The sequence below is a fragment of the Physeter macrocephalus genome, chromosome 4, assembly GCF_002837175.3.
Source record: "Physeter macrocephalus isolate SW-GA chromosome 4, ASM283717v5, whole genome shotgun sequence".
In the NCBI taxonomy this organism is placed as follows: Eukaryota; Metazoa; Chordata; class Mammalia; order Artiodactyla; family Physeteridae; genus Physeter; species Physeter macrocephalus.
Window position 1 is genome coordinate 137,085,377 of NC_041217.1, and position 23,232 is coordinate 137,108,608.

Sequence of the window (23,232 nt, forward strand, 5' to 3'; positions counted from 1 at the left end):
CGACACTGGGGAACAGGAGACCACAAGCCTCATCGAGGGGGTGTGCCACTGCTGTTCTAGGTGGCGGGGCGTGGAGGAAACGGAGCCAGCGTGGCCAGATTACCTGATTCCGCAAGACAGGCTGGGATCCAGAAAGTAAAAAACAAGACAATTTGCGCCAACTTAAATAGACATGTAGGTGGAACTTGGCTACCAGAGTGTCACCACTGACCTACAGGGAAAAGTCCCCACGCACTGGTACCTGAAGCCTTTCCTGGTCTGGTTTGGGCTTCTTCCCCAAGCCCTACGAGTTCCCACTCCTTCTAGCTCTACCTCTACAATTCACTGAGCAAACCAGGGGTTTGGTGGAGAGCATGGGATCCAGGGCCAGTCGCTTGGCTCAGATCCTGGCTCTGTCACTTACTCAACAATGGCCTTGGGCAGCTCACTCCACCTAAGTTCAGCTTCTAATAAAACTATATCTCACTGATTACAACTGAATTTTAGCCCCTTCTTTTCATATTTCTGAAATTGGGATGTGCCCTACAGTGGATTACTTTTCAGTTTTTTGGCTCATGAAGATATTTTCAGTAGTACACAGACAGTCAGTGGTGTCTCAGATTCGAGTGAACTGTAGAGCCAGCCGTTCACCTCTGCTGGTCACAGGGTCACACAAGATCGCATCTGAGCCGATCACAGTTTCCTGTCCGTGGTGAGGCCTTTGCTCTCTGCACTGTGATTGCCTCTGTACTTGTCTGGCTCCCTCACTAAACTGCAAGTGCCTATGAGGCAGTTTATTATCGCTCACTTCTAAATCAGTAATGCATGAAAAATGGCTGATACGAAGAGGACTCAGTGAGCACAGACCAAAGGAATCCAAAGGCAACACAAGGACACACAGTTTTTATTCATGAACACATGCTGACTAGTAAGTACCTAAATGCAAGTGAATTAGAACATTTATGACTTACCAACATCTCATGAAGTAGTTGGAACGTATTCTTTAACTCATGGGGTGGAGCTGTTTCTAGTTGGTTCTGAAATATTTTTTAAAAGCATAAAGATTCCAGTAAGTCTTCAGTGGAAAGCACACTGGAATGGCAACCAAGAGGGCTGGATTCCAGCCCTAGTTCTACCACCTCCTGGCTGATACTGGGCAAGTCGTTCCCTTCTCTGCGTCTCAGTTCCCCAAATGCTAAATCTGGGGACTGAAACAAACAACCTCTATGTTCCTCCCACCTGTAACCCTCCTTGATATTTTACTATGAAATTAGGAAGGAGACAGGAAAAAAAGCAGAAAGGAAGGGAGATAATTTTCAGTCACTAAACAAGCCTAAATTTATACTTATATTTCATTTATACATATCCTATTTTGTTGAACATGCTGGAGTAGCTATGAGAATGCAAATGAGAGTATTCTGAGATCAGCATGCTATGAGTGAAATATATAACAAAATTCAGCTTAGGAAGCGGAAAGATCTACCAAGATACACTAAGTGAAGAAAGCGAGGTTCAGAAAACTCACACTCCTGTGCATTTTAGTAACCTTATACATATGTGTAGTAGGAAAGGATACTGCATTACAACACCGCACTTGCAAGGTGCCAGGTACGGTACTAAGTAAGTGAATGAGGCCTGGAAAGACATATACAATGTGATAATACTGATCCGTGGGGTAGGGTGGAGAGGGGATGAGCCTGGCTGGTGGTGGTCAAGGTGGACTTCGGCCTTGTTTGCACGTTTTAGTTTTTCACCAAGAGAATGCAGTTATATATTATCCATGTAATTAAAAATTAAAGATTAAAAACAAATAAAAATGCTAGGTGTAGGCTTAAAGGTTTTTCTCATAATCCCCAGCAAAGTAGTAAACAATATGGTTAAGAGCACAGCCCTGGAACCACCCTGCTGATGTTCAAACTCCCACTCTGCTACTTACTGGTTGTGTGACCCTGTGCCTCAGTTTCTTCAATTGCAGAATGGTGATAAAAACATATCTACCTCAAAGGACTTATGTACTTGAGAATTAAGTGAGTTAAATAGGTAATATTCTTGGAACAGTGCTTGGCATCCAATAAGTGCAACATAAATAATTACTACACACTGATCAGAGCTTCATAAATGAACTACATACATCACTATTTCAGAAGGTGACAAAAACCAATCTACTTTTGATATTTTAGATGCTGCCTGGGGAAATAATCTAAAACTGTAAAACCATTTTACGCAATAATGGTCACCACAGCATTATCATTAACTATAAAGTATTATTCTTAATAGTTAAGAATTGAACCCAGTGCAAATGTGGATCACTAGGAAGGGAATGGCTAAGTAAATTAAGGTACATGAGAGGATGAAATATACTCAGATAACTTTTAATGATATGGAAAATACTTATAAATGTCAAGTGAAAAAAAGGACACAAAATCATAAAGACAATGAAATCCCAATTATGTTAAAATACATGCATAGAAAATGAAAGCGAAATGTACGAGAATATTATAAATGGTCAGATTTTGAGTTCTTTTTTATTCTTCATTAAAAAAAAACCAATAAGTATATACTATTTTTATGATTAGGAAAAACAATTAAGGTTATTAAAAGAAACATAGTGCCTGGGAGCCAAAGGAATGCTTTCCTCGTGTCTCACCCAGAGGCTCTCAGGCTATCACCGGGTTTCCCGAGGTCCTACCTTAATGAAATGCAGCATGGTGAAGGAGAAATGCTCATTACAGAAACAGCAGTACACCACCATCTCAATGAGCGCCAGCAGTGAGCCTGTCAGCTCTCGCAGAGCAAACATTACCTAGCGGATGGGCAGAAGAGGAGTAAGCCTTTCTTCTGTCACAGTTTACTGTTGATATGCTGTTTCTGACTTTCACTGAAATTTGCTCAGATTTATGATCATAAACATTGCCTCAAAATAGTCTGAGTCTGTCTGAGAGTTAACACAATTTGTGCAAATGTGCACCTTTCTCGCAGGAGTCACTTTCATCAGATTTTTAAAGGTAAATCTCCCCCTCCCCCATTAAAATAACCACCGATAGATCCAAAAAATACACAACGTTAAGCTTAAAAAAAAAAAAAGGAGATATATAGCACAGCACTGTTGATGTAATTAAAAACCAGTATGATTATGTTCACAGTCATATATATGTAAATCAAGTAATGGAAGAAGGATTGGAAGATTACGTTCTCAAGAGGGGGTAGCTCTGGGTGGAAGGGGAAGGGACTCATTGTGGATGGGCCACAATGGGGGGTTGTGAGCAGCCCACTTCCATACTCCTGAGGTTGAAAAACCCATGTGCTTCCGAGCTGTAGTGTTGCAGGACCAGGGACACATACAAGAGATCGGGAATAAACCCTCTGATAATAAACTGAATGACTGTGACTGGGGAGGTGTCATGTACCTAGCTCCTGGGACCTGGAGGGGTAATTAGCTGGGCTGGATCTTGAGGCCCAATTCTTAGTTGCAGTGAGGACTAAGAATATTTAGTCCTTATTTCTTCCTGACACACATATAGGAAATAAAATTATTTGAAATAATCACTTCTCTTAACAATACTCCCCTTCATCAGAGCAACATACAAAATACAACTTGTAACAGAAGGCATTTTTCCTCAAAAAGAAGAAAACAGCTAAAACAAAAAGAAAATGGCTTTAGCAGAACAAGTACATACCTCTAACAGGTAAGGTTTCCCTTCAGACAAGAACAACAGGGCTTCGACTTCCTCGTGGAGGGGCAGTAGGGGACTCGAGGGGGCAATGCTAATAGGCGGCCGTTGTTTAAATACACCCGGAGCTTTAGGGGACCAAAGAAAAACCCACTTTACTGGATATTATCACATGAAATCGACTCTACAAGGCAAAGCGATCCCCTCAAGATTCATACATGCAACCGCTGAGCACCTACAACTGTTCCCTCACAGACATGAGATGGGAGAAAACACTTACCCCTCTCTTTCAATGTATGCCCAGGATGTAGGTGTAAGATCTCTAGACTCCTGGTGATTCCACCCAAGACAGTCTTCCGAAGAAGTTAAAATATACAAAGCGCATGAAAAAAAAATGCCCAAAGTGCCTCTGAAGAGACCCCGGACAAGGCCCTTCTGTGGCGCAATGGCCAACACCACCTGTGCTGAGCAGAATCAACCCACGTGGAAGGGGTTACCCCACATGCTAGAAAAGCAAGGACTCTCACTCTCATTTTCTTCTGCAAACCTTTCTAACTCATGAATGCGGTAGCTTTGCCTCTGTAGATGGGCGAGTCAGAGTTTAGGAAGCATACTCTAGCTCACGACCGTCTGACTGCTCTCCCACGTCCCTGCAGACGGCCAACGGCATTTCCAGATCAGAGGGACGCCCCGTGATTTTTATCTAGTTTCCTGGTCAGATGACATGAAAACCCTACCACGGGCTCTGGGGTCAGAGGCTTGCATTCCACACTGGCTGCCACGCCCCTGACTAGCGGTGAGACTTTCAGGGGCTACTAGACCTCTCCCTATCTCAGCTTCTGCACACACAGGAGGGGAACTGCCCTCACAGGTTTGCTGAGGGGGTTCAACACCACAAACTGTGAGCCCCACGGAAAGGCACAGCACACAGAAAACACTGACTTCTTCTCAGCTGCTTTCCTGTATTATCACTGTTACTGTTGCTGTCACGACAAGGCCTAGAAACAGTGCAGAAATGCACCTTTAGCCCTAGAGTGTTGTTAAATACTTCTATATCCCACCCCAAAGAAATGACTGGCTTGCTCTTGTGACAAACTAGTAAAATAAGGTGAAGTTTAACATGGATTGAAACAAAAAACTTCAAGTGTTCCTAAAATATCAAATAGCCAAATGAGAAACGAGTAACACCCATTTAACTGCCAACGTTGTTACTCTCCACGTGTTACTGACAAACTCACCATCTCTCTGTTTTCCTGATGTATTAAAGACAGGTTAAAGCTTACCAACGTTTCTTTGGGAAGAGACGTCTGAGTGCAAGACAAGCAATGCCACTGTATTGTGAAGGTTCCCAAATTCTCGTGCTTGTGCCGAACTCCATCGACGTATCTATTGTCAGAGAAAATAAAGTGGATGTCAGTGCTTTGGTTAGAAGGGTGCGCGGGTTCATGATACTTTGAGCCACATTCTTTCTCAATGTTTGACAGTAGGACAGGTCAAAGTCCAAAAAAGTCATAGGTTTTAAGCCAGCTTAAGAGCGGCTTAACGTAGATGTATGTTAACTCATATTCTAAAACAAATCCATTTATGTATTCAATTCAGGTACTGAGAGCTCACCCTGTGCCAGGTAATTTTCCTGCACCCAGTACAGTGGGGAAAGCCTGTGAGGCTGGAGGTCTGCAGGCCTGGCTCTCCTCTGCCACTCGCTGCACCGCACGGATGTGGGCGAGTTCTCTGCCTGACTTCTTTGTGTAAAGACAGAGATAACCTACCTGTTCCGCCCAGTTCGTGGTTGTGAGGACCAAATGAAACATGAAAGGTAGAATGTTTTCAAACTCGTGTGCTCCATAAATGCAAAACAATATTAATCATACAACATAACACCATTAATTAAATCTTATTTAAATTACAATGAATTTAAATCAATTGCCCGTGTCAATGGAATCCCTGATAAGGAAAAGCTTGAAGTGAAAAATAGATACTGTAAATCTCAACATAACATCAACATATAGAGCATGTCAGTACTTGTTTGTTTAACACTAAAGAGTCACAGTGGCAAGGTGGTATGACAGGAAGCTGAGAGGAGGCCTAAGTAGCAAGTCTGTCTCCCTTACTAAAGAAAGGAAAGCTTCCCTAGGCAATGCATCACATACAGGAGCAACCAGAGCTTTAGCCCTGTGACCTTGTCAAGGTTGTCACAAGTCACAACTTTTCTGAGCTGTAATTCTTGCCTGAGAATGGGGAGGAAACTGCCTGTTTTACTGAATTTTGAGTTTCAGAGGTACAGCATGAAAAGTAACCAGTTCCATAAACCGTATTTATCATTACAGCATGTTCACATTTTGTGTATTTTAAATCTATCAAACAGAAGAAATCCAATGAATGGAGAAACACACCAATATAGGAACTTCAAACAGGAGAGTCTTTTTTTTTTTTTTTTTTTTTTTGCGGTACGCGGGCCTCTCACTGTTGTGGCCTCTCCCATTGTGGAGCGCAGGCTCCGGGCGCGCAGGCTCAGCGGCCATGGCTCATGGGCCCAGCCGCTCCGCGGCATGTGGGATCCTCCCGAACTGGGGCTCAAACCCGTGTCCCCTGCATTGGCAGGCGGACTCTCAACCACTGCGCCACCAGGGAAGCCCAGGAGAGTCATTTTTTGATATATCTGACCCTATTATCACAAAATCACTTGACTTTCATTTTCTGAATATGAGTATTACATCTGCAGCAACATCGTTCAGCGTGTAATGGTTCAACTTCACATCTGAATCCTGGCCTGTGACCAGCATCCCGTGTAAGCACGTCCACCAACACAGCCTTGCTCACAGCCCCAGAGAGCAAGTGGAGGACCCAATGCCACTATTTCTTGAATGCTTTTGAATCCCCCAGGCAGAACCCATCTTTCCTCCTAGGTCACTCAGCACTTTGCATTTTGAGTGATATCCTAGTTAGTCATTCCCATTGGTTACAGCATTTAGAATAAATTCTATGAGGAGGCTGTAAAAATAACTGAACTCCAAAGAATTTTAAAGGCTATGTAGTACTTATACTTGGACTCTGATGAAATTAATATTTATTCCCTACAAACAGAAACACTGTGGCTTCCAAAACCGTGGCCACTTCGCTGGGATATATAAAAGCAGGCATTACCTGACTGTTCTGCCGGTTGGCCCCTAGGAGAAAGCTGATCATGTGCCGCAGAGCTGAATGCTTCAGAAGAAGATCTCCAGCCCTAATTCCTTGCTGTCACGAGATATTGAGAATGACAAATTATATTCCTATCCAGACAGAGATCTATTCCAAAAATACAGTTAAATGAGAAGTTTTAAGTGGTCAGTAAGTTTTTAAATGGTATAATTTACATAGAGAAAGTACTTGTTAAAAATCTAACAGTCCTGCTGTGCTGCACAATGGCCCCTAGTTTCAATGCAGACTTCTACTCCAACAGTAAGTAACGATCCCTACGTACACCGGAATTCTTGCAAGTAATATAATGCATGAATTAAGATTTTTAAGAAGAAACACTCATAAAACCGTATCATATAGATCCTATATTGACCAGTCTGAATTTTTTGCACATATAAAATTCCTTTAGACTATCAATCTGCTATATTAGGAAAAAAATCATTTACCTTTTGTACAAAAGTGTTGAACAGGAAAAAGTACTGAGCACAGTTTTTACAATTTTCAGGAACATCTTTATCCAACAGAGCAAGTAGTACCTCCAGTAACTGATGAAGGCTCTTTAACTGATTAGAGGAAAGATGAAATTACATAAAGAAAAAGAGTGTAAGACAGACATTTGTAACAGGATTAATCTGAAGTAAATCACCATAAGAACAAAAGGAAAGTCTGATTGATACAATCCAGTCTCAGATTCAGATGGATTTATGCTTTAGAGAGCAAAAACAGAATTATCAATTTGATCTTCCAGGGAAGACTGGTGGAACTGTAGAAATAATTAAAAGAAAAGCCTAGTTTTGTTTCCTAGCTTTCAGACTCAAGGGCACAGTTCTACTGCCTAATCGTCACATTTTCTGCAGAGCCCATTTCTTTCTCTTAAAAGGCAGGGGGTTTAGCGGTAACATATTTCTGAATCCCTCCCTCCACTATGCTACTTCTTCACATAATCACAGATGCAAAGAATAAAAAACACAGACACAGGCATAGGGGCTAGAAACCAAGCCAATGGAGCAAATGGAGAGCAACAGCCTGACAGAATGACAACGGTAATATCGACTCAACTGTGAACTTACTTGAAAGCCCGCTGACGCCTCATGGAAAGCTTTGAAAAACATTTTATTTGTTTAGAAACCATTTTGGTCATCACATTGCTTCTTCTTTCCCTCCCACCCCAACTGTTTTTGGACAAGTCCCTAGAAATTCATGTGTGATCTGAGAATTAAGACCAGCCTTACTACTCTTTATCAGTTCATTTCCTCTGGAGATGGTTCTCACAGACTTTCGAAATATTCCCATCCATCCTGTCACACTCGTTATATACAGTAAAATCTACCATTTATGTAGCACTTCATTTCAAAGTACTTTACAATATAAAGTGGGTAGCAAGAGGTACCATTTCCATTATGGGGTAAAAATAGACATAAAATACATCAGCTGGATATCAAGTAGAATTTACTGAGGCAAATGGTTTATGTCCTCCACCACTCCCTTCCCTTTCTCCCCACTGCAGCCCTGCCTTAGAGGTCGGTGGGATGCCCTATGGCCTGACCCCAGCTGTAGGGAGACTACACTAATTCTGCCTTTATCCTTTGTCTGGGTTTGTACATGGGAGGAAGGAGGAGAGTAAGAAGGTCCTTATGTTAAATATCTTAGAAAACTTCCACAGGGGTACTTCAGAGCAACGGTATCCAAACTGTCCTAGGCTGCTCCCAATGACCTATTTTTAAATATTCTGCAACCAGGTTAAGGTTTTGCCAAAAATGGTTCTGCTGTTTAAGCTGATCGAAAGCCAACGCCTTAGAGTAAACCTCCACTTCCTTAGGATTCTTGGAACTGAGAGAGACAGTCTTCCTCTAGGTCCTCCCTGAAGAGTAAATTTGACCTCCTTCTCCATCCTGGATTGAGCAGAGCTCCTGAGCATGTCTGGTCTAATGGTGCACCCTGGCTCAGGACTGTTGAAGGAACTAAGTGCCTGGGTGCCAGGTGCTGGGTGTGGATCAAGGGCCTCTTTAAAGGACTTGCTCAGGGTTGAAAAGTAAAGCCAACATCTGAATCTGAAGCAGCAATTCCTAGAATTTGCATTCAGTTCATTGAGACACTGCCTCAAGCCAATTTATAAGGAGTTTATAAGGAGCCAATTCGTTCTGAAAACAACATTTTTCAAAGTTTTCCATGTAGTGTCAGCTGTTTGAAACAGCAAACTTGGGAAGTAACTGCTGTATTTGCTAGGACTTAATAACAGACTGAATAATCAGACTCATGTCATTTATGTCCCTAAGACTTAAAATTTGGGGGGACTGAGGATGGTAATAAATACCATGGTTTGTTTTAGCATGTGTGGAATTGTGAATCAGAAGAAAATATGTTACAGAAAACATGGTTAAGAAGAAGAAGAAATTCAGAAGAACAGGAACAAGGATTAGGGAATAACGGAGATCTAAGAAGGAACTATTGTGGCCAATGCCCCTGGACGGACGGCACTATTTGGTCCGACTGCCAAATGAAGGTTCGGATCATGAAAATAACTTAGGAGGGAAGAGACAAAGCCAGGGGTGGCTCAAAATGACTGTCGGTCTAGACTAGAGACCCTAGACTCAGGTTGGTCTTAATGCAGAGAGAGCGAACACAAACTCTCGAGAGAAGACTCTGAGAAGGAAGTGCTCTAGAGAGAAAATCCTGACGCAGACCAAAGCAGATCTGAATTCCTAGCCTACCCTGACATCTGGGATCTGAGGAGGAGAGGACAGAATGCCTTCTAGCCTGGCATTTATCAGGAAGTCAGTGCACAGAATGTGCATTTTATGTGGATAATTACCAGACTCTAATCCTAGGCTTTCTTTCGTATTATGTACACTTTGAAACATTTGGTAAAAACAGAATGTGTAAATAACATTTAGAAAATAAGACTGACCTTATCCTGATAAAGCAAGGCACTGTCTAGGGTTTTCTCCAGGATGGTGGCCACAGCGACACGTACTTCTCTCACATTGCACTCCAACAAGAAAATCCTAACATAAAGAGAAACGTGGTGTGAAAAAGCAAGATAGATTTCTATAACCCGACCTTCCCAACATGGTCCCACCTACTGTCCAAGAAAAAAATTACTCCAAGATGTCATTTCAAGTCTCCTGAGAGCGTCAGCACACACAGGCCCTTGTGAGGGAGGAAGGAGGAGAAAAAGGAAAACAAGACCCTTGAACACGGAAAGTGGATTTTTTCATTTCTTCTTCCTTTCTTCCCCTAAGATGAGTATCTGTATAAATGTAAATTCAGACTTCAAGAGATATACAAGCAAAGACCCTAAAATTTTATAAGTTCTGTTCACTCAGGAGTAGTTCTCCCTGGCACCCCTTCAATGTCTCAGAATAAGACACAAGTTAAAAGTTCTGAGTCAACACAGCACCTCCTAATCCCCCTGTGCACCTGGTGTTTCCATCCTTTCACTTTCCTCTCCTCTTCCCTCCCAACGTTTACTTATTACTCAGTCCTCCCAGAAGTATGAGGAGGCTGAAAAGGTCCTGCTTCCTTCCTTTCTTCTTCTTCTATGATGATGATGATGATGATGACAGCAGTTTTAAGGTTTATCAGACATGTCCATCATGTTTGGCACACCAGTGTTACACTGGGATACTACACTGCCCGCTGCAAAGGCATGACCTAATCCAATCCTCCACACCACCAGGGCGGTAGAGGCAGCAGCCTCAGATGTGGCGGCGGGCACGGTCAGGCAGAAACACCCGCTCCCTGGCGCCGGGCAGTGGTGTAACTACCTGAGAGCAACTAGGCAACTGCATGCTTCCCCACAGTCAGCTTTTCTTTCTCTGCTTCACACACGCACTCTGACATGACAACCCATATTATAATCAGCACAGTGAAAACTTACCTATCATTTCTAATATCTCTTAACAGAAAAGTCTCATTGTCCCATGAGCAAGATTTAATATAACATAATTTTGACGACCCAAGGCAAAACTGTCCTGAGGCATTCTTTCAGGTCACAGCAGTGAAAACTGCTCTGGTCCCTGTCTGAGGGCAGCATTTGCTGACAGCCCTGCCCTCCTTCTCCCCACAGGAAGATGACAGCGGAGCTTTCTGAAGCCACTTCACTTCTGCTCATTGCACGTAACTGTCAATGCTAATAAGCATTAGCTACCTAATGTGAACCTGACACAAAGGCTCTGTTCAACATCCACTAAGATTCTAAGTGGCAACTCCAGGCAAGTTTAAAAGATAACAAGTACTCTTGTAATATTTAGCTCTAGATGTCTGATCAGATTCAGGTACAATTCTTTTGGAAAGAGTATCTATAGGGGGTGCTCCACATTTCCTATCACAGACATTAGGAAGCATCGTGAGAATGCAAACAAACCCAGAATATGGGCAGTTCTACAGGACAAATGACCTGTCTCATCCCAGTTAAATGGCATGACAAGAAAGGTGGTGGGGAAATGGAACAATTACAGATTAAAAGAACCTTAAGAAACATAACAAAGCAAATGGAGACCAAATGGAGCTCACTTGGAGCCTGATTTGTACAAATTCAATGGTAAAATAACACTTTTGAGACATCTGGGGAAATCTGAACATGGACTGGGTATAGGATGATAGGAAGGAATTACTATCATTTTTGTTTAGAGTGATGATGGTAAAGCACTCACTTTTTTTTTTTTTAAACTTAACCTGTTAGAGATACATGCTGAAAATTTATAGTGAAATTATATGATGTCTGAAATTTACTTTAAAATATTTCAGAGGATAAAAGAAAAGTATGCATGTGAGCATGTGTGGGAATTGGGATAAGCAAACAAGATTGGCCAAATGCTGACAACTCGAGCTGGGGATGGGTACAGGAGAGGGTTCGTTATTCTGTCGACTTTGGAGTATGTTAAAAAATTTCCACAATATAAAAAAAATTTTAAAGATGTAAAGTACCCTTCATGTTAGTAGTTTTAATTTCTCTAGATCAATTTGCAAGCATTATTTGCTACTAATTTAATTTTTTACACTTATAATTACATTTAAAAATTGTCCCCCGAAAGGACTACAGAGGGGTTAATCTGAGAGACAACAGCCTCTTCACATGCACAGTTACTGAGGTATTAGTACAGTATATGTTTATTTTTTAGTTGTAACAACGACAACTTAAGCTATCTTAAAAGTTCTAAAGAAATAAGTAATTAGAGAAAGGAGAATATTAATTCTTCAAATCACTGAGCAATTGATAATGATGAGTAATTGGGCTTTATAAAGAAAGAGACAAAATATAATAGACTGTACCAGGAACACTTAGATTAGGTAATTCACTAGATTCTTTACCATTAGGAATTCTAAGAAACCAAATCATACTACCAAAGGAAGTTACTGAGTTTCTCTGGAGATATTTAGAGTGAGCCTGCTTGATGGTAAACTAAATATTTTACCATGTTCCTTTCAAATGGATGATGATTCTATGACGTTCTACTGCTTAACACAATACTCAGGAGTCCTAATGGGAAGATATTTTGGAATTAAGCTGGAAAAATGGGTGAAAGGTTATCTTTAATGCAAACTCTAAAGGGACAGGCAAAAACACTTCAAAGGAATGTTTATCTGTTCTCTCTTTTTCAACTGTATGCATGTATTCATGCACAAATACGTGAGCACTTAATGCAGGGAACCAAATGGAGTAGCTTCTGCCCATCAGGAAGCTGAAGTTTAGTGGAGGAGACAGAGCAAACAATAGGGCAGACCTACTTTAAATTGGGTGGCCCTTGACATCTGATGGATGAGAAGGCGCTTTCTATGCAAAGAGTAGAGGGGAGACTTTCAAATAGAGGGAATAACTGGCAAAAAGGTCTTTAGGCAGGACAAAAAGCTTTGTGTGTTCAAGGAATCAACAATCAGGTGAATGATAAGCCAGGTGGAAAGTGAAACACACAGGCAAAGCCCGTACTCAAGTGAGGCCTTTTGTATTACATTATGGCAAAGATTTTGGATTTTATTATAAGTGCGGTGAGAATCCACTGAAGAATTTTTAAGCAGAGAAGTAACATAATTTAATTTGTTTCAAAAGAACCCTTTTGTTGCTGTATGAGGTACACTGGAGGAGGCAGAGGTGGAGATACCAAGCAGGCCAGTGAATGAATGTCTGAAGCTCAGACCTCAAGATGAAGGGGATACGGGACCAGGAGTTTCAATTAGATCTTAACTTGCCACCCACCGCACGATGATCTCCCTGTGGGAAGGGACTTGCATTTTTGAATTCCTTGTCTGTTTTAAGTTGAGAGATACCAGAGCATATTTGCATGCTGCCAGAAGTGACCCGATAGAAAACTCTGGAAGGTAAAGATGCCAACTTCCTTGAGAAGTTTTGCTCATGTAGAGAGATTCACTTTGAGAGGACGCTTCCTCCATTATATCAGGAGGAAAGGAGAAGATGGGAACAGACCGGTTGGTGTGCACCTTGGGACGGGACGGGGGCTTCACCTGTGCTGGGGTGAAGGCTGAGGCAAGGCCACTGGCTAGCAGTGGGTGAGCCCGCCTGGCACGCCCGAGAGGCGTGGGGCACAGCTGCGGCAGAGGGAGGGGAGCAGCCACTGGGGATAAAGCAGCCTGGCCACTGACAGATCAAGGTGCTTGCTGGGTCCCCCACATCGATGCTGAACTCTCCGAGGATAAGAGAATAAGGAGCAAGGTGTAAACATTCACAGTGATCGGACCCTCTTGAAAAATCCAATTACTTTTTTATTATAGACATGTAGGTAAATATACTATCATGGTATATTTACCACACTATCATGCTACCAAAAACTTTTTGAAAAATAATATTTTAGCCAGAATCCAAACATATTAGCAATATTGTGGTATTACTGTATAACCCAGGACTGCTGATCTTTACCTGCCACCAGACTGTGAGTCTGAGGGAAGAGATTTGTATTTTGGAATCCCCTGAGCAACAGCAGTTGCCTGTGAGTGCCTGGTTACCTGCTTAAAATTGATTCCAACCAGAAAAATAATTTCAAGTTGAAATAAAGAGTTACGAGAAGCTTCAGCTCTAAATCACTGGAAGAGACACAAATTTCTTTTAACTGAAAGATACTGACACTTACTTTATCAATTCTCGTCCTTCAGAACTAATAAAATATTCAACCAGCCACTGACAAGCATCAAAACTTTTTGAAAGTAATGCTTCAATAGTGGCAATCCATTCTTCAGTGTCAACCCTTTAAAAAAGCAAAGACAGCGATGTTAGACAGCCCAGCAAATAACTCCATGGAGTGTCGCTCATTTTTTTTTTAGTAAAAAAAATTTTTTTTCCGGGGGTGGGGTGGAGGATAAGTTATGTACTCAATGACTGCTGGACTAACATGGATAGTCAGTTCAAGCCCCATATCTGGATATGACTTTTCCCAATTTCTAAAGACATACAGCATTTATGCCTTACACCACAGTTCTTTTTCTGTTTTGTCCATCTTTCCTACTGAATTAGAAATACCTTAAAAATAGGAACCCATATTTTAATCATCTGGGTGTGTATTAGGTAGTTGCCTTCAACCACCTTAAACAATGTTTTGAATTTTTAAGTGTTTGAATTTATAAATTCAACTTTAATTTAATTAATGACTTTTGTCACAAAAGACTATCAAAATGTGTCACCTCTTACCTGAGTTTTTTCTTTGTCCGTAGATAAGTCTGAAAAAGGAACTGAATGGCAAGCTGTAAGCTCACCTTTGCCATGCAAGGATAGTACGGATGCTTTAATTTAGTCTACAAGAGGGGGAGAAAAAAGACAGGCTATTTTTCACAGAAGTTTTATAGATTATTATGCATTGTTATGAACTGAATAATGAGATATATATAAAATAAAGTTAAATACTAGTAAGAAAAATCCAGCCAGTTCATAATAGAAAATGTTGCAGTAAAATTTTAAAAAGATTAAGATATCTCCTTCATTTCTTTTATGAAGCCTTCTCAAAATAGAGACTTTAGACCACAGGGTGTTAATTAAGCTACCAACAGACTAAGGAAGTCTTCCCCTTATTGGCAAACTGTGATCATGGTACTCAAGAAAAAGAAGCACTTAGGAGCTGTTCTTGAGTCTGGTAACATCTGATTACGAACTGGGAATAATTAATCTCCTCATAGCCCAATATCTGTTTACATCACCTATGGCTACTCTTAAATTTTTTATAAAATATAACAAGAGCACTTAAAAACCCAGTAAGTAGAAACCCACACTCATTCACAATCCGCATTATACATTCTGAATACTGCCTGTATTTTAATATCACCCATTAAGTGACACATTTGTGGGAATTTTTTTTGGCATTTAATCTAAATGCTAACAAGTGAGTGTGAGGGTGAGTCACTGAATGCTTTAGTGGAAAGATATTTAACTATGATCCTTTCTAATTTGTTTAGTAACAATCCAACTAGTACTTACAGCATTCAATGATGCTAAGGACAAAACAAAACTGAAATAATCACTACTGTACACATCTCTATTCTTCATAAACTTGAGGTTTTCATCTCTCACCATCTATAAAAGAAAATTGGTAATTATTTTTAAGAAACAGGGTAAATTATTCAATATGTAGAAGACATTTTTCCTGATGTTAGGTAAAATGGGTTCATAAAAACACTTCTCTCAAGCCTTGAAATTTTTAAAAAGGAGAGAGGAAAAACTTCCTTTCAAAGATAAGAAGTTGTAAAAAGGTGAATTATAATTCATTAAACCAAATTCTTCTGGGAAATTCAGGAAGACCACCATGTGAAGGACAAGTGAATTCTAACCTGTTACTCTGAGTGGAAAGGGACAATCAGAGCTTTCCCAAGTACAACCAGCTCCATGCTCTCTGTGTATCAGATGCTCAATTCCCTCTCTCTCTCTATCAAAGACTCCATATTTTTCTTAAATTTTTTGATTCTGGCTACTTAGCTTTTGATTACTTAGTGTATAAAGTCTGGACTGGGCAGTTGGACAGTCTGAATTTAAATCCTGGCTCTGTGACACTGGCAGATCATTTCTCTTTTCTAAGCCTTTTCTCCTTTTCATCTGAAAAATGGGAATAAAACCTGGTACTCCATGAGAGTGTTTTAAGAATCAGGGATTTGTTTAAGCATGTAGCACAGAGTAGGTATTCAATAACTAACGGTCGTCACTGTTATATTAGTTTTACCCAAAGGTTATGAACCTTATTTTTCTCTCCAGATTCAATAAGTTAATTTCAGCAATGTGTTTCTGCACTGCCCACTCCCTCCCCCTTGTTTATGTGGGGTGTCACACAGCAGGTCAGTGACAGCCCTGGCCAATCTTGAGTCTGTTGCCACCTCTGCGACAAGGGGGGTCAGAAGATGTGGTGCCAGAGGTACAACTTTGTCCACAAGAAGGCTGGCAGGAGTAGTTCTGGACCCATGAGACAGATTTTGACATTTATCTGGATTTTATCCCTTAGAACTTTTTATACAGTTCTTACCTGGTATATGCGAACAGGCATCTTCTCCACAAATAGTCCTTTCTTCTCGCCCTTTTTCACCAGCTTGGTTAGAATAGAGAGCCGGTCATTGTTAGGCCTATGGGGCCGAGGAGATGACTGAGGTGAAATTTCTGGTGAAGACGGTGCTGACCTAAAAGATGGAATCAGAAAAGTGTTTGTCTAGAATAAAATAGCTATTGTTTTAGTAGTTTGCTACAACCAGATAAACTTAACATAAACAGGGTATAAGACTTAAACTGTATACTTTCCTGATCTAATGTATTAAAATGCAAATTCACGGAAAACAGGACCTTTAAAAAAACTTTTCAGACAGTGCTGGTATAGTATTGGGTTGGCCAAAAGGTTGGTTCGTTTTTTTCCGTAAGATGGCTCTAGTAGCACTTAGTTGTCTTTAACTTCATTCAAAACAATTTTATTAGACTGCATGTGACAGCCGTCAGATCAGAGTGCATTAAAAAAAAGACTTATCAAAATTGGTGAATTTTTGTGTAGCCATTTTAATATTTAAGACGGAAGAAAAAAGCAACATTTTTGGCATATTATGCTTTATTATTTCAAGAAAGGTAAAAACGCAAGTGAAACTAAAAAAAAACAATTGTATAGTGTATGGAGTAGGTGCTGTGACTGATCGAACATGTCAAAAGTGGTTTGCAAAGTTTTGTGTTGGAGATTTCTCACTGGACGATGCTCCACGGTCAGGTAGACCAGTTGAAGTTGACAGCAATCCAATTGAGACATTAACTGAGAACAATCAACATTCTACCACGCGGGAGATAGCCGACATACTCAAAATATCCAAATCAAGTGCTGAAAATCATTTGCACCAGCTGGGTTATGTGAATTGCTTTGATGTTTGGGTTTCACGTAAGCTAAGCGAAAAAAACCTTCTTGACCATATTTCCACATGCGATTCTCTACTTAAACATAATGAAATCGTTGCATTTTTAAAACAAATTGTGATGGGTGATGAAAAGTGGATACTGTACAATAATGTGGAACGGAAGAGATCGTGGGGCAAGCGAAATGAACCACCACCAACCACACCAAAGGCTGGTCTTCATCCAAAGAAGGTGATGTTGTGTATATGGTGGGATTGGAAGGGAGTCCTCTATTATGAGCTCCTTCAGGAAAACCAAACGATTAATTCCAACAAATACTGCTCTCAATTAGACCAACTGAAAGCAGAACTCGACAAAAAGCATCCAGAATTAGCCAACATAAAACGCATAATCTTCCATCAGGATAACACAAGACTGCATGTTTCTTTGATGACCAGGCAGAAACTGTTACAGCTTGGCTGGGAAGTTTTGATCCATCCGCCATATTCACCAGACTTCGCACCTTTGGATTTCCATTTATTTCGGTCATTACAAAATTCTCTTAACGGAAAAAATTTTAATTCCCTGGAAGACTGCAAAAGGCACCTGGAACAGTTCTTTGCTCAAAGAGATAAAAAGTTTTGGGAAGATGGAATTATGCATTTGCCTGAAAAATGGCGGAAGATAGTGGAACAAAAGGGTGAATACATTGTTCAATAAAGTTCTTGGTGAAAATAAAAAATGTGTCTTTTATTTTTACTTAAAAACTGAAGGCACTTTTTGGCCGACCCAAAACTATGCTCTGGACATACAGTGTACTCCATAAATGAGATTTAAAAAAAATCTCAGTTCTAGAATGAAATAATTTCTATGCATGTTTCTGAAAACAAAATAACCTCTTGCCAAGGAAATAATGACTAGGTAGCAGCAAGAAGAAAGAAAAGGGGTAGAGGGATTTACTTATTTTCTTTTTAGAATTTCTCTGTAGCTTAGCTAATTACCCTTAAATCCCAAACAGCATACTCTGAAGATCACGTTATCACCTACTGAAATCACACAGCAAATTACACAGAGGAGAAACTCACAGAGAGAGATCCTCAGCTTCCTGCCGCACAACGCTGACTCGACTTTTCTTTGGTAACACAGGGGAGTTCTGATCAGACACCCTTTGGTAGAAGAGCATATAGGCGTTCCAGTATCTTCGGCGTACATCAGTATATGGGTTCGCTTCATAACGAGACAATAAGAAAAATCTCTTGGTAAATAAAAAAGGTGTTTTTTTTTTGTCTTGACAATCTATAACCAAGGACCCACAAATCCAGCAAGTAATTACTTACTAAATTTGTTAAATGGAAAGCGTAAGTGAAGTGTGTGTCTTTTTAGAGCACTGCTTAAAATCACTCCGAAGGTGATGCAGAGGGGCAGGGAGTAAGGAGTTGTATGGTAGCAGAGTAGGGGAAAGAAGGTAAACATTCCGAGGCAAGTGGAAATTTAATCAAAAGGCAAGTAACATTTAAAAATAAGTTCTGTGGCATAGGATGGGATTATAATTGGCCTCACTTAACCATTTCTGCATAGAAGAGCCAAATCCAGGTAAATTTTGGCAATGACACTATGTTTAGCTGATAAAGGTTACTACCATTAGATGCATGACTACCACGGTCTGGTGTCAAAATCTAACATTGTGGATCTCATACAGGTGGAAAGATTTAAATGCCCCTAGAGTATTTCAAAATCAGGTTTCAAAAATGTCAAGGTCTCTGAAAAATATTTCTTCTTCAAATAGCAAATTCTGATGGGATTCTGTGATGTACTTTTCCATATATTTTTTTCTTCTGGGGGTAGAGTTGTGGAAAGATTCCTTTACCACACTGCATAACAAATAAGGTTTTAAAAACACAGGTGCTAGAAATGTCTTCTCCATTAATCACATCTCTACATAAGTGAAAAGGAAATTTGAAAATTTTAGTGGACTACTACTTCTGAAACTATTTTTAAGGTTGAAATTCTTTCAAGTTGTTCTTTAATATTCATTTCTTCCATTTAACTCACCCTCCCCCCCATCCCAGGGCTGTTGTAAGGAATTATTTAAAAAGAATTCTGTAAGCAGCTTGAAACTTTTCACCCTGGCTATCAAGGAGTTCGTGGATCTACATGGCTAGAGCAGTAGTATGTAAAAAAAAATAAAATCTTTTCTATTTTTATATAAAAAATACTGCTTCCAATTTGATAGAAAACTATAAATTAAGAAAATAAAACTAATGGAAAATACACATTTGCAAATACTTACTTTGATCATAAACTTTTGGTCTATATTCTCCTCCAAAGCATTCGTACTCTAGGGTCTCATCATTTAGGTCAAATTCTTCTATAACTGTGTCATTAAATTTATACCACTTTCCTTTTCCACATCCCCTAGAGCATAGATTTGATAAAACAAGTATTATGAGGTTACAAATCAAACATCCCCATCCCCCAGCATTTATCTCTATATATTGTCTACAAATACAGCAGGTAATTACCATTTGAAAACACCTAAGAAAAATATAGCAACAGTTACTTCAATTTCTTAAACAACTTTTCAAATTGAAGGGATAAAACAATTGCAACAAGCTTTAAAAATCCACCATGAAATAAGATCAAAGAACAAAGCAAAAGCTTCTTTGCACTGTAATGATAAGTGTGGATGACAAAGTAGGGCACGGAGAGCAGAGGAGAGATACAGGGGGCAGGGGGAGTGGAGGAGGGATACAGTGGGGGCAGAGAATGCATAGAAAAGATATAGGAGGATAGGGGTAGCAGAGGAGAGGTACGGCAGGGCAGGGAACAGAGGAGAGACTACTGGAAGGGTGGAGTGAGGGAGCAGTACGAGAAGCCCTTACCGCCTGTCCTTGATGAAGGAATAGTAGTGGCCTGCATGTGCCTGCCCACTATGTACAATGACACCGACAAGTTCGTAGTTTTCTGTGAGGGCAACTTTTTTTCGTGGAGATCCTCCACCTCCCTGATCCATATTTCGCCCGTTTTCACCAACTTCCGAAGATGAATCTTGGCGAGCCATTCCTGAAACTGTGTAAGGCTCCATGTTTAGCATCCAGGGAAACTATTTAAAAAGCAAAAAGAGCACATTAATGTTGGTTAGTAACATATAGGGTCACACCCAATTAAGTCTGTACAAAGAAGAGGGATGTGTTTTCCTAATATAAGCTAGGAGTACCCTCCAATTCAAGTACACAATCTCAGAATGGCTCACAAGTCTAGGAAGGTTTAAGCAGTCTCTTGCTTGAGCATTAAGGAAAGGATTTCACTTCATAGCTCTCACTAGGATGCCTTCTAGAAATGAGGGTTACCGTCTAGAGATCTGCCGGTACCACTAGCAGCAGCTGCTTAAGACGAGGGTCTGTGTACTTCTCAGAATGCTGAGACCACAGCCTTTCACATTTTAGATGAAATTTGAAAATATAAAAAGGAAACAATAAAGGGAGTACAGTAATAATGGTTATTAAAAAACCAAGAAAAAAAAAAGTTACCCTTATCTGTTCATCATATTTAATGGAGCGTCCACTCTCCCAGTCAAATCCAAATCTCATCAGGTGGATGACCAAGACACTAGGCAACGACTTAATACAGGTCCTTTTCACTGTTGTTCTCTAAAGAGAAGCAAAACCCAATTATCTCCATGGAGACAATAAAATAACAAAGTAATTAATATGAAGGTCACAGATTTCTACAGGGCTTTCCCATCTCTGTAAACACAAGTCATGACACAATTTAATGGCAGTAACAATAGGAGCTTAATACTGATCTTACATAAAACATAAAGACAAAGCCCATGAATAACAAATTAATCTTGTTTTCTGAAAAGGGCAAATGTTAATACCTTTTCTTTACACTTTTCACAGTAATATGCATTACTTCCCTCTAGAACTTCTCCTCTAACAAACTGGTCCAAAGAAATTTCCAAACTCTGACAGGAAGTAACTCCTAGATTGAGAGCCATGAAAGCTTCCTCGCGCTCATATCTGCTTAGGAAATAACAGAAAAACCATATCAGCAATGGAATTTAAAAATCTTGAAATTACCACAGTACTTGAGATTGAACACAGAACTATTGATACATTCCTAATCACTATAATTAACACACACCTTCTCATCTTTCTAAAAGTATACTAAATAAAAATGCCAATTTTTGACCACTTAGAATTGCTTAAAATTATGAATTTCAACAAAGAAATTTTAGAAATGGAAATTAATTCCCTGGCAATTTCCCCAAAGAAATTTAATTCAATAAACATTTATAGATCCATTAAGAGATATATCTACAAACCTCTCAATGAATAAAAAGTTTACAACATTCTAGAAGAATCATTTAAAAATGACAGTGATTATTTTTTGATGTCAGTGTTATCTTCACTAACCTGTGAGGACAGTCTTTACAGATCTTCTGATCAGAATAGATGCCCTGAAAAGTATTCTTAAAAATTTGGTCTCTCCCCATTTTCTGTTGAAATAAAAAGTTAAAATTTTAGTTGATGCCTCTAGAACTTTTAGGTTGTTTATACAGAATTTTACTTAGACCTGAGCTAAAGCATAGATTTTAATTTAACCAACAAAATAAAACGAGTCAGCTTGGTAGTTTAAGCTGGGAACTAATGTAAGAATTATAACCCACGAGACCCGCTGCCAGAGTAATGCAAATGATCAGAAAAGGAAGAGGAGTGGCCGTCAGCCACTCTGTTGACAGGACAGCATTCTCCATGATGATCCTGAATCCTTCTCCCCTTGCCACAGTTACCAAGCTAGGAGTAACTCTCCATGATCTTTTCTTTTTTCTTGTGGATAGAACGCTACAAATTTGTAAATTATTTTTACTTAATTTATTTTTTTGGCTGCACCGTGCAGGTTTTGGGATCTTAGTTCCCCAACCAGGGATAGAACCCCTGCAGTGGAAGTGTGGAGTCCTAACCACTGGACTGCCAGGGAAGTCCCTATAGGTTATTATTATTATTTTTTCCCAGTTGCGCTGGGTCTTAGTTGCGGCAGGTGGGCTCCTTACTTGTGGCTCACTGGCCCCTTAGTTGTGGCATGCGAACTCTTAGTTGCAGCATGCATGTGGGATCTAGTTCCCCGACCAGGGATTGAACCCATGCCCCCTGCAGCGGAAGTGTGGAGTCCTAACCACTGGACCACGAGGGAAGTCCCTATGAGTTATTTTTTAAAAAAGAAATGGATAACTTGTGCCTACTGAGAGGAGAGGCAAATGCTGGCAGTGATGGGAGGCTGTCTGTATTTTAGAAGGCAATACCACTTAGGAAGTTTGTGACACATTTTCCTGGGTAGAGGTAGAAAGCTTTGGGTCGCACAACCACAAACAACTTTTGAATCTGGTCCTTTTGTACCCTTTGACAAAGCAAAACAGCTCTGCATGGGGCCATCAGTTCACCGGTGACAGCAGTACTCCTCTGAGGCCAGGTTACTTCAGTGCAGACACAGAGCGTGTAGCTACAAATGGTTATCATTATGGGGTATAGGTTAAGAGTTACATACTTTATCAAGTGTCAGATGAATTAAGAAGAAAATAAATCTATAATCTATAGTGTTCTGTGTATGTTTTGATATTCAAACCCAGAAGAAATGAATTACTGTTGTGGTATTAAAGACGATCACTTTCTGATTAGTCAGTTTCATAGTAATCCCAAATCCTAAACCACTGCTCTCATGTTACAGAGTCTGAGGGAGTTAGAGGGAAAATGAAACTTTTTCTACCTTGAGATATTCATCCATCTGATCGATGAGACTGGTGAAGAATTCATATGCATCCTGTTGTTCTCTCACATAAAGTTCTTTGTTCCACATCTTGAAAATCTATGTAACAAGAATTAAATATGTCGTTACAGGAAAAGTAGCAATTCCTGAATATGGTAGAAAAGGAAAATGAAAGAGTCCTTAAATGCTTCTAAAAACCAAGTTTACTATTAGGGTATAAAAGTTTTTACTGACGTGAGATTAGCTTACATTCAGCCATCTATGTTTTTCCTCGGTCCCTTATCTTAATAAGTCTATGAAACCATAGAGGGTGAGATCTATGGCCAGGGAACAGTTTCTCTCTTA

The 23,232-nt window shown here is 40.0% G+C and overlaps 1 protein-coding gene across 1 annotated transcript in view; it reads right to left on the bottom strand.

Moving 5' to 3' along the window:
* Positions 1–23,232, bottom strand: part of USP24 (ubiquitin specific peptidase 24) — a 159,433-nt gene that overhangs the window by 10,108 nt on the left and 126,093 nt on the right. Inside the window, exons 52-62 of the mRNA XM_024119918.3 lie at positions 16,283–16,433; positions 15,250–15,345; positions 14,470–14,573; positions 13,916–14,029; positions 9,739–9,835; positions 7,277–7,393; positions 6,795–6,887; positions 4,934–5,036; positions 3,657–3,778; positions 2,669–2,782; positions 951–1,016 (exon numbers count right to left, since the gene is read on the bottom strand). Of these exons, the coding sequence (XP_023975686.1) occupies positions 951–1,016; positions 2,669–2,782; positions 3,657–3,778; positions 4,934–5,036; positions 6,795–6,887; positions 7,277–7,393; positions 9,739–9,835; positions 13,916–14,029; positions 14,470–14,573; positions 15,250–15,345; positions 16,283–16,433 (1,177 nt within the window). The remainder of the gene's footprint in view (positions 1–950; positions 1,017–2,668; positions 2,783–3,656; positions 3,779–4,933; positions 5,037–6,794; positions 6,888–7,276; positions 7,394–9,738; positions 9,836–13,915; positions 14,030–14,469; positions 14,574–15,249; positions 15,346–16,282; positions 16,434–23,232) is intronic.